An 11,851-nucleotide genomic window follows, 5' to 3' on the forward strand; every position below is an offset into this window, starting at 1 on the left:
GAAGCCAAATTGCTGACCAGATTTGTGAGGATTCAATCCCTTCATCTCTTTCATCAGTTTCACTGTCATGGCCCTGCTTATCCATGTGCACTTACAATGAAATCTGGACAGAAAGATTACCCTGAAGTCTCTTATTCCTCTTCCAAAATAATTTTTAAACTCTACGAGCATCCTACAGAGCCTTTCATACATTATTTGGTGTAGCATTAGAAGACTGGCCTCAAAAAATAACCTTACAAGAACAGAAGTTATCCTATTAAAAGGTTACTTGCCTTTACTTATGTATGATGTATTAAATTTGTATATCCAGTTTTGTTGAAAAATGTAGGAACATTTTTCTGCTGAGGCTTTCCTGCTTTCCTGATTATGAATGTAAGGAAAGCATGTTCTACGAGAAGAATTTAATTTATTTATGAATTAGTTGACTAATAAAATGAACTTACAAGGAAAGTGCATCGGCTGTTGAAGAGTGTCAGACTTTAGAGGGCACATTAGAGTCACACTGGTCATTTATTGGAGACATTAGTTCTAAATTGTTGCCAAGGCTATCTATAGACAAATTACAGAAAACGTGCTTGTGCTTTGGAAGAGACATTTTGCTCATTTTGGTCTCCATTTTAAATGGGAAATAACCCTGTCTCTCTTCTCCAGACCACAGTGCAAGGACATTTCCCTTGTAATACAAAATTACTTGAAAAATAAAAGCAATAAAAGACAAACCTGAGTTGGCAGATATTTTTCCCTCTGTAAATGAGAGTACTGGAAAAATAGGTGCTGAGGTACCGTGGTAATGACCCTACTCTGGAAAATGCTGGGTTTTGAGATTTAATGAAATTCAGGAAAACACTCCAAGTCATATCTGAGTTGGGTGTTTGTCTTGTTCCCCAGGAGCCTCATCCCTGCCTGGCAGCACCCAGGGATCCCCAGCACCCCTGTGCTGGCAGGCAGGAGGGGAGGGCACTGCAATAATGAGCAAAGCCACCTCCAAAGAGATTCAGAAAACTCTGTGGGAACCCTGGAAATCAGGTGGCTGATAGACACAAAGGATAATCTTGTCAGAGCAGATTAACTTCTGGATCTGCTGGATTCTTCCATCCCATGCTCTGTGTGCAATAAATGGTACCTGGCCGTGCCCAGGTAAGGGACAATGGGCAGGGGACAGCCAAGCCTCAGCTTTTCAAGATCTTTATGATGCCTCCAGTGCAAAATCCAGTTTTTATTTTAAATCCAAGCTATGTTTTATCCACTTCACATTTTTAAAAAGACTTTCACATGTAAAAAACCTGCAGCTGTTAAGACTCTCTGAAGAACATACAGGCTTCAAGGCTGAGCAAATCAGGATAATTGCAGGAAAAATGTAGCAAGTGTGCAAGGCTTCAGGCTTTGGGAGAGGGGTATTTTTAGATTTTAGACTGAAGAATGACTCCAGGACATCGGGCTAGACAGTGAGGGCAACAGAAGGGGGAAATGTCAGAGCAAGAGGCTACAGAAAGCTTATGGAGCTGCAAGTGCCCAAATGTGATTCTTTCCAAGCAAATAAATTTGCCGTCTGCATCTGTTCATGGGTTTCACTGAAAATGAGAAAATCATCACTCCATATGCAAGATGCAACCCAGTGCATTAAAAAAAGGCACAGAGCAGTCTCTTCAGATAAATTAAAGCAATTAGAAAAAAAAATCAATGCTTATGAAACACCATTGAGAGCTTTTGCCTCCTTGGTCTTACCAATATTTCTCTTGGTAAGAAGAAGACTTAAAAATAAAATTTAAGGTGAGATAAACATTTGACACAGGGGTAGTGGGTTCTTCCCAGAGGAAGAAGAGATCATTTGTTCTTTTTAAGGAATTACAAACTCCAAATATATTCTCCAAAATATTCTTCAGCAAGCAAACTGGAGGATTTTAACCTGGACTCTGTCCTTATTTACCTTTTACTTCTTAATTTCTTAACGTCTGAAAAACTTTTCCATTAAAACTACACGGAGTTACACTGTGTCACAATGTAACCAGGGACAAATTGACAAGCTAATTTTTCCTTTTCTAAAGCATTCAACAGCGTAGCAAAGGTTTCTGCTTAACATGTCTGGCTTTTTCCCTTTGCAGGAGCATCCCCAGGGAGCGGCACAAAGACAGCTCAGCACAAACCTCTCTCCAAGGCCAGGAGGGACAAAGGGCCAGCGTGGTGCTCTGTGACATCACTGGGGACAGGCAGCAGGACAGCCAAAGGTACCAGTGCCAAGCTCTCCTTCCTCCAGAGCAAAGTCAGCTTGGAGAGCCAAGGCTACCTCACCCAGTGGGAAAAAACACTGGAATGGAATTAGCAGTTCACAGTCTACAAATTGGGAAGACTTCCACAGTTTACAAGTGAATTTAACTTTTTGTTAGGCTGGTTCCCCAAATGCTGTCCTTTCTGTTATTCTTGTGTGTTACATTGAAATTGGCCTCTCAATTCCTGAATTAAACTCCTTTAACCAAATCGAGCCAGAGTTAATGGTCTGTTAGCATAGAGCAATTTTGAAAGCTATCTTTGAAACGTATTATTCAACTGAGACAAGGCTCATTCTACTCTTTTACTGTTACTCAGTTTTCAAAAGGCTGGATAAAAGGGTGAGGATTTTACTACGTGGGAAACAAATTAGATGGGAGCCCTTTGGGATGCTCTCAGTATGGGTTCTCTAGAAGACACAGACCCAGCAGGCAAATCAGCTTTTTGTAGTTATTGCACCTTTTGGTCAAATTTGGCTGCCTGGACGTTAGGAACCACAAAAGCAGACAGTGCTGTGCTGCCAAGAAGGGAACATTTCAAAACGTAATTACCCCAATCATGTGCTTGCATCTCTTTATGGCTACTTGGAAGGGCCATAAACAGCTCTGCACTGCAGGAGCAAGAACTCCATGTGCTAAGCCAGGGCAGAACCAGCACTGCCACTCCTGTCCGGCCAACACCTGCCACAGTTTAGTATGAAAAGCAAAATAAAGTAAATCTCTCTCATTATTTGTCTCTCAGGGGCTGGTTCACTGACTCCTCTGGCTCACAGGCATGGGGGCATCAACCCAAAGTGCAAACCCTCCCAGCAACCTAGTGGGGCTGTGCTGAGCTGCCAGGGCAGAGCAGGATCTCCCACAGGTTCCCTGCCCTCGCTCAGCACCAAAGACAAGGAAGGGAAGGAAGGACCTGCTCCCCTCTACACCCAAACCACAGGAGCCTGTCTGTCAGCACAGCTCCACTCAGTGCTGCAGCTCTTTGGGCACATCTGATGTCCTGAGTCACTCACAGCACTTGTGAGGGCAGTTCTGATAAATGCCCTGTACACCCATCTCCCCTGAAAGCAGATGGGAGCAATCACCGCCCATCTCACCAGGCAAAACATCTTCAGCTCTGCTCTTACACATCCTTTTGTTGTTTCTCCTGAGTTTCCTGCCCAGGAGCAGAATAATGAGGGAACTGGCAAACATCCTTCTCCATTCTGGCAAAGAGGCACAAGACATTTTGAGTGTAACCCACTCAAACCCATGTTCCTGCACAGTGAATCTGACTCCTGGTGTGACTCCAGTGGCTCCCCTGCCCCTCAGGACAAGGGCTCTGCAGGAGCACCATTCCCTCCTGTCCAAGCTAAGTGTATATATTAATCCATCTCCATTCAGGGAAGAGGTTTATAAACCATCTACATCATGCTACTCTACAACTACAGTTACATTTCAGACAGCAAAAGCAATAACCAAGCCTTCAAAAAGCTGTTGCAGCAGCATATCATTTTAACAGAACCTTTTGATGTCAGTCAAAAATATTGCTGAATGTCTACTTTCAGGGGAATAGTCCTTGGAAGGCAAGAGAGTCTGGCTGTACAGAGACTCTGGAAAACTCCTCTGCAGCCTGGCATTTGCACACCAGATAGAGCCAGTGCCAGTGAGGATGGAACTGTGGCTGCTCTGGTGGGACACAGCTCCTGAGGGGACAGGGAAGAAAGGGCTCACCTGGCAAGGGCTGGGGAGAAGCTCAGGGACAGAGCAGCACAATTATTCCTTTCTAATTATGCCAATAAATTCCACACATCTGCTGAGGAGGTAGCAGAACTCTGGCAGAACAGGCACTGCTATTGTTACACTACTCAGCTTCTCCTGTAAACAAGCTCTAAAAATAATTTTCTAGATAAATCAGGCTTGCAACATGAAGAAGGGAGGCTTTAGACCAAACCCACTTCAAAGTGCTCCCAAGGCTGTATCCTGCTGCCAAGGCAGGGCACAGCAGCACTGCCTTCCTTCCACATGCTGCTTTGCAGAACAACGTCAGTTACTTAAAATTTAGATTAGAATAACTTTGCAGCGCTAGGAGGACAGCATTGATGCTGAAATATGACAAGCTAAAAGAGAAAAATGGATACCTTCAAGGAATTGAAATATTTTCTTTGCTTAGACAGCAGCTCTAAAGAGCTGGACAAATTTCATGCACCCTTGACTATGGGGGAGTTGCAAAGTGCACTCAGAACCCTACAAAAAATACATTGTGCAAGTCAGAAGCTACTTTTAGTGATGACTGATCAGCCTTACTCTTGAGCAATTTAAACCTCCCCAGCTGTGTGAGTATTCCCCACAAGCCTTGGAGACACATGGACTCCACTATCAAACACAGAGACACCAAGAGAGCAGAACCACACGAGGCAGCCTGCGACTGTTCTGGGGGAGCTGCTGAGGTTTAGCACAACCAGCCAGAGCCTCAAAGCTCAGAACAGCACAGGAGGAGTTTCTGAAGCTTATTCCTAGTGGCATGTTTCCTCAGCAATACCTGTAGCTGTTTGTTCCTTGCCATTGAACATCAGCGGGCACAGACCTCTCACACCGAGGCGGTGGCAAGGGGCCGAGAATGCTGAGGTGGATCCATGACCAGGGGCAGGCTCTGCTGCTCTCTCTGCAGACACATCACCCATGGAAATCTGCTTCTCTCAGCAGGGCACAATGACCCTGAAAGCAACTAACTCCCTGACAGGAGGGACAGCCAGGTGAGGCTCAGTCTCTTCTCCCAGGTAATGAAGAATGGCCTCAGGCTGGGCCAGGACAGGCTCAGGGTGGACAGCAGCAGGAATTTCCCCATGGAAAGGGAGATCAGGGATTGGAAGTGCCCAGGGAAGTTTGGAGTGCCCATCCCTGGAGGTGTCCCAGGAAGGGCTGGAGGTGGCACCGAGTGCTCTGGGCTGGGGACAAGGTGGGGATGGGGCACAGCTGGGATTCCATGGGCTGGGAGGGCTTTTCCAACCTCAGTGAGCCTGGAATTGCAGTTAGGACAGGCTGGTCCCAGTTACCCTGGTTTTCCCATCAGTCCCAGCTCTGCAGTCCCACCAGCTGGAGAGCTTTGGGTTTTCCCTGCAGAGGGGTGGCAGGGATCAGTTGTGTTGTCGCTCCAAGTGCTCTCTTTGCTTTTACACACACATGAGCAGATCTGCATTCTGAAAGCCTTCACACAAAAGGCCTGTTTATATTCAGTGGGATTTTATTGGAAGGAAAAACCCTCCAGGCTTCAAAGCAATGGGTCAAACTGTCCAGCAGGACAATCGTGCCCTGGTCTCCCTTACTCCAAACGACCACGACCAAGTAACAAAACCTTTATCATATCCTCACATGGTAATATCCACAACTACATGGGTTATTTAACAGCTCTTTTTGATAAGCTTACATTTTCAATTATTTAAATATTAAATCGTGTTTAAATTTGTTCAAATAAAATTTTAAAAGGAAATTAAATACCGAATTTGCTTTGTGCTTCAACAGAATTTAAAAACCTGTTTTGCCTAGTCTTGCCTTAATTTAACTAGCAACAATTAAATTTTAATTTGTACCATCTTACCTCAATCAATTTGTTGGCATGTTCACGGAAAACCTGGGCATATTCTTTAACTTCTTTTTCATTCCCATTCTTGGCAGCTTCAATCAATACTAAAAGAGGAACATTTGTTTCCAGAAAAGAGTCTGAAACATGGTCCATAACAGCTTTGCGGAGCTAAAATAAAAATAAAAGAATCAGTTATTCTTCAGTAGTGTTCCACTGCTGTTTCCCTCTTACTGTATTAGTACGTAAAGCTTAAACTACTTTTGTCATTGATCCTTTTTTCCTTTGTGTGACCAAGGCTTTCCCTGCACTAAGTCTTGTCTACACACTTTTTTGCTTCAATTTAAATTAAATCTCCTTAAAAAATGGATTAGTTATAGAAGTGCAAGTCACCAGTTTGGCCACAAATATTGATTTAGCAGCTCATATTGGTTTTGTCTGAGTAAATTTGCTGCTTTCCCTCAGCTGATTAAACAACACACTGATTTAACTTTTTTATTTTTCTGCTAGAATAAAAACATTTTTCAACAAACCTGATCCATATTCTCACTTACTTGAAAATGGGAATATATTGCTTTAAAACCAAACAGAGAAAGGACTGATGCTACATAAATACAGTTCTCAAATAAAATAGGTTGAGATGAACACCACCAGAATTATAAAATATCACTGATTATCTTCAAAGTCTATCAAGTGAAAGTTGTTCTTTGGGTTTGGGTTTTTTAATCTCTCTTGCCATGAGGATGATTAAGTCTCCAACATCTGTATCACACAGCTAACAGCAAATTAACAGGGAATTACATTCCCACCCTGTGCTTCCCACTGGAAACTTCTGGCTTTTAATTCACTGCAGACAGGCCAGCAGACCCAGTGCCCAGTAGGAACAAACCCCCAGCGTGCAGCAAAGCACTGGTGTGTCAGGCAGCAGCGCCTCTGGGCATTGCTCACCTGTCTGCGCAGGTCTCTGGTCTTCTTGGTCATCTTGTCAATGGCAGAGTTCAGGGCATCGCTTCTCTCCTTGCGGCCAGCCTGAAAAACAGCAGCCAAAGAGGTGAACAGCTATTCAGGGTCCCAAAGTTAAGCCAGTTGTTATTCATTTCAAGTATATGGTAAGCTGCTTTTCCTATCTGTTAGGTTTGTGATTCTGCAGACTGGCACTAGAGTCTCCACCTCCCCGATAAGGCAGTCACTGCTCCCTCCACACCCCACCCCAGGGATCACACACCACTGCTCCTGAGTAAGCAGGCAAAAGCCCAGAATCAAAAGTCAAATCTTTCTAAACCATTTGTTGGGTAAGAAATTCAACATTTCGAGTGAGTCTCCAGGCCCACCCATGGGGAGCTGCCGAGGTTTGATCCTGCACGTTTCGCCTGAGCCCTGTTTTCAGAGAGGCCAAAGAGCCAGGCAGCAGGAGCAGCTTCCCTTTTCCATCACACACTGGGTCAAAAATACCTTCATTTGCATCAAATTAAGAGTCAGATAAGACAGTGGTGGTGATCTGGTTTTGCTGGGAGTTTTTTCTCTTTAATACAGCTTATATTAGGGTTTCAAAACACACTTTATTCAACCACAATCCAATTTCTGAAGTCCTAAGCCACAATCAATATAATTACCCCATTGAGAAGAAAAACCATTTAGCAGTGCTGCAGTGAGGGTATGCCAGGTATCAATTCTCCAGGTGACAGGCTGGTGTGAAATATCTGGATGAACAGCCTTGAATCTAAAACATCTAGTCCACTTTACAGCAGAAATAAAAAATGGGGGGGAGGGAGTTGGATGTTGTAATGTCATTATACTGTAATGAATTATTGAAGATTTGTCACCGTCATGATCATGTTATTTGATTCTCATCACAAAAGGTAACTGAAAAGTGACTGGAGCTAAACCCAGAAGCTCGTGACATTGCCAGAGCCTTCAGCAGCCCCGGCACCGGCCCCTTCTTTGCTCTACATTCAAAAATCAAAGCTGAAGGCTGTAAATAAAGTGAAGATTAATGCACTGATTTACCCAACACTTTGCTGTTGCCCTGCTCAGGGATCAGACAGACAAGACTCGCTGAGCAATGCTCTGTCCCTGGTACGCTGGTGGCAGCGGGCAGGGCTGGCACAGGGGGACAGTGACCCCGGAAGCTGCACCAGGCACTGCCCCAGCCACAAGCTGCTCTGAGACACCAACCTGCAGTGGCAGCTGCTTCTCCTGATGTTTCACCCCTCTTTACCCACAGCAACGTGACCATTTTACTCAACCCACAGCACCCTCCCCACACACTGGGGGTTTTTCCCAGGAATATGTTTGGATCTAAGATACATGCTCATCTATTATGCAGAAAGCCAAACATTCAGCTGTTCCAAGAAGTGCCATTTTACTTCTCCCCGGGTGCTCCCACATTACCATTTTAACAAGAAGCAGGAGCAGGGATTTGAGCCGAGGCCACCCATCAGTTCCACTTTGCTGTCCCTGGCTTCACAGCCACAACAGCCTCGGTGCACAGCACCAGATGCCTTTCGGATGAGAGGAAAACCAAGAGATGGCTTCCACTAATGGACCACTATGCAAAACACCCCAAAAAACACATTACAGCCTGAGCAGCACTGATTTCTCACTGCTGATCCGTTCCTATGAAACTACACCACGTCCTAGCACAGAAAGAGCTGTAGAATCCAACCCCACTCGATTTTAGCAAGGGAGCTCTGGTTCATTTCCACCTTGCTAGCATGCAGAAGCTTGTCAAAAGCATGACCAGAATTTACTTCAGAAGGCTGCAGGATAAAGCACCCTGCTAATTTAGCTGTGATGATTTAGCACGTGGAGCACTAATTGGGATCCTTTTTTAGGGCTGAGTGGGGGCAGAGCAGGACAGACCCAGGACACCTTGATGGCTACAGAACCCTGCTGCCACTGACATCTTAAACCATCACAGCCAATTCCAACCAAGATCCTGGAGACAACTATGTCAAGTTTTGCCCAGCTGAAGTTTCCTGAATATTTTCCTTTTTTTTTTTTTAATTGTTCCCCTGCATAATAAACACTGTGGGGCCAACCAAACCCCATTAGGACCTGGAGGAACACGTGAAGACCTGCACAGCCCGTGGCAGCACGAACCCTCCTGGGCACAGAAACACGCTGAGGATCGCCCCTGACCACAGCACTGGCACTTTGGCCAGGCTCCCACACACCTCAGGAATTGCACCCATTGGTTCCACCCTACAGTTCAAAAGTTCTGTTGGAGCTGGGCTCCAGCTCTCAAATAATAAATCATGTTTTAAAGGCTCCAAGAGCCAGTTTAGCTCTTCTGGGTAATTTGTTCCACTAACCAATTAGCCTGACCATTAAGAGCTGGTTCTCATGTCTAGTGTGAGCCTTCGGTGAGGAGCCAGCTAATGACCCAGCAGCACAAGGCAGCCCAGCCAGCAGCTCTGCTACCCATGGCATTGGGAGGACTCACAAGAGTGAAGCCCAAATATTCAGATTTCTAATAGGATTTTTAGATATTCAGCACAAAACTCTGCTGAGGGAATCACAAACCCCGCAGCCAGTGAGCAGCTAATAGATTCAGTAGATTTAATAGGGTCATGATGACCATGTCAATCATTCTGCAGTATGATATCCCAACTCTGACCAGTATCATGGATAATAAATTTAGCCACGGTGCAAATTTACTTTAAATTAAATCAGATCTTTATCAAAGAGGATAAAATTGATGTTAAAAATTGCTCATTTCCCTCACCCCCTTCATCTCTGCTCTTCCCCTACCATTGCTGGCCCACTTGCAGAGCACCACAAACATTCCCTGTCACATCCCTGCAGTCCCAGCTCACACCACCATCCCCAGCAGGGCTTGTTTTAATGCTTAAAGCAAAGAAAGGGGATTTGTACACAGGGAGGGGAGCAGAATCACCATTTCTGTCACAAAGTCCTCCTGCTGTAGGTGTGCCATCTGTATTCAGACAAGCAAAAGACAGACCCAAACTTTTCCTATAGCTATGGAGGTTAAAATCAAATCCCAATTGATTCATAAAGGTACAGGAGCACGGTGGTGGTGGTGCATTCCACCAGGATCAGCAGAGCATGTACTGCAACCAGCTACTCAAAGACATGTTTTTGTAGCTAAATATCACAAACCTCTGCTGTTAATCTTAAAGGTTCATCATCAGTTTGGGTTAAGCTGAGTCCCCAGAGGTATTGAGGGAGACAGTGCCTCCTGCTCAGCACCATATGACACCATCCCTGCAGAGCCCAGCATGTCCCCTCCCCAAATCAGCACCCAGATGTGAGCCAGATGTCACATGATTGTCCCAAGTTGGTTCTGCCTCGCCACCCAGCCTAATTCCCTGTCTACCGAGGATAACCATGCACAGCCCTCCATCACTGTGACAGCAGGGCTGCCAACGAATTCCAGACAGAGCAGGGCTGATTCAAGGCCAGGCAGTGAGCACTGAAGCGTGACCCACACGGATTCCAGCAGTTCTCACATCCCAGGTCTGCCGGTGGAGGAAGCAGGACTGTGCCCTGGTTTGCTGCAGGAAGGAGTCTCCCACAGCCAGCCCACAGCTCAGCAGAGCAAACGGGCTGCGTGGCATCACCCAGGGCTCAGCCAGAACCCCAGTGACAAATAAAACTGCCTGCACTGTCCCCCTGCCCTGCACTGCCACCCCTCCCCAGGGCCAGGCTGCACCACAGAGAGGGGAAGGGTGGCTCCTGCTCTCACCCTGGTACAGGCAGGAATTACAATGTGCAACTAGTGCCAGGTGCAGAGAGCTGCTGGACAGGGAGGTGACAGCCACCACGCTGTGCCCTTTGCTCCCATGAAGACAAGGACACCCAACCTCCAGTGCCCAGCCCTCCCCCAAGGGACTCAGCAGCTGGCCTGAAGCCCTGGGCACATCTCTGCTGCTGGGTCACCCCGACACACCTTTGTCCCACGTGCCCCTCCCAGGGCTCAGCGCTTCTGCGGCAGCGAGTCCGAGTGACAGAGCGCGCACGGTGACGCTCCAGCCACATGTCCTGCTCACCTCCTGCCTCACAGCACCAACACAACCTTCTGGCCAAAAAGCAGAATCCTCCCGTGGTCCCCGAGGTGCTGAGGCCCAGTGACAATTGCCAGCACCCTTGCTGCAGGCAGGGGGTGAGCTGGCAGCTGGGCAGTGCCACGCGCGGGGCTGCACGTCCCAGCTGCTGCAGCCCCACCTGCAGCTCCAGGGCTGGCACCCTCCAGGCCCCCAGCACAGCAAAGTCACGCAGCCTCCACATCTCCATCCAGTAAAATCAGCTTGTGTGTTGTTCTTAATACACTAGGAAGGCTTCCACAAGATGTCAGCCTAACTAAATGACAACGCTCGCCTCAGGGTGCAATTCTACTTTCCCAGCACATGGGTTTAGCAGGAAAACCAGTTGTGCTGCTGCTCCAGGAGTGGGGTAGGTGAGAAGCCCCCAAAAGCGTTACCTGGTCCTAGCAAGCTTATTCCTGTCATGGTGCATGTGAGGGTTCAGGCTGCCATAGAGCTCCTGCTGTGGCAGAAGTGCCCAGGTGCCATCAGACATGGTTTTTCATGCCAGGCAATAAGTTTTCAGGCTCAGAAGAAATCCATTTGCATGAGTTTTCTGGGGGTTTATTCCCAGCCTGTTGCACCTTGACACCCCAGGCAGCTCCCAAGGAACAATGTGAATGTTATTGCAGTGCTCCAGACTTCAGAGACTGAGATGCACACTTGTGGTAATAACTGTTATTTCACAGCAAGTGCACATAAAAACATGTTTTGCTAAGAAAAGCACCCATAAAGTTCGCGTTAACAGTTTCCTAAACAGGAAACTCGCTGGCAAGGTGCTAAATAGCCCTTGTTTGGTTAAGGGCCAAAGAATGGAGAGCCTCAGAAAAGGAGCAACTCACCGTGTTTGAACATTAACTCTTAACTCTGTGCCAAATTATACAATCTTAACGTGGGAGGAACCTACCAGCAGATATTGATGCAAAAAAGCAAAACGTTTCCAACGATTCCTAATTTCAGTCTCCTGGTGAGAGGGAAAGAGGCAG

The 11,851-nt window shown here is 46.5% G+C and overlaps 1 protein-coding gene across 2 annotated transcripts in view; it reads right to left on the reverse strand.

Moving 5' to 3' along the window:
- The window catches only part of CTNNA1 (catenin alpha 1), a 118,122-nt gene that overhangs the window by 42,703 nt on the left and 63,568 nt on the right, over positions 1 to 11,851 (reverse strand). For both annotated transcript variants that reach the window (XM_086851755.1, XM_086851754.1), the window contains exons 8-9: positions 6,769 to 6,849; positions 5,839 to 5,991 (exon numbers count right to left, since the gene is read on the reverse strand). In XM_086851755.1, the coding sequence (XP_086707881.1) occupies positions 5,839 to 5,991; positions 6,769 to 6,849 (234 nt within the window). The remainder of the gene's footprint in view (positions 1 to 5,838; positions 5,992 to 6,768; positions 6,850 to 11,851) is intronic.

This window comes from Cyanistes caeruleus, chromosome 15 (assembly GCF_971803275.1).
Source record: "Cyanistes caeruleus chromosome 15, bCyaCae1.hap1.1, whole genome shotgun sequence".
NCBI classification, from domain to species: Eukaryota; Metazoa; Chordata; class Aves; order Passeriformes; family Paridae; genus Cyanistes; species Cyanistes caeruleus.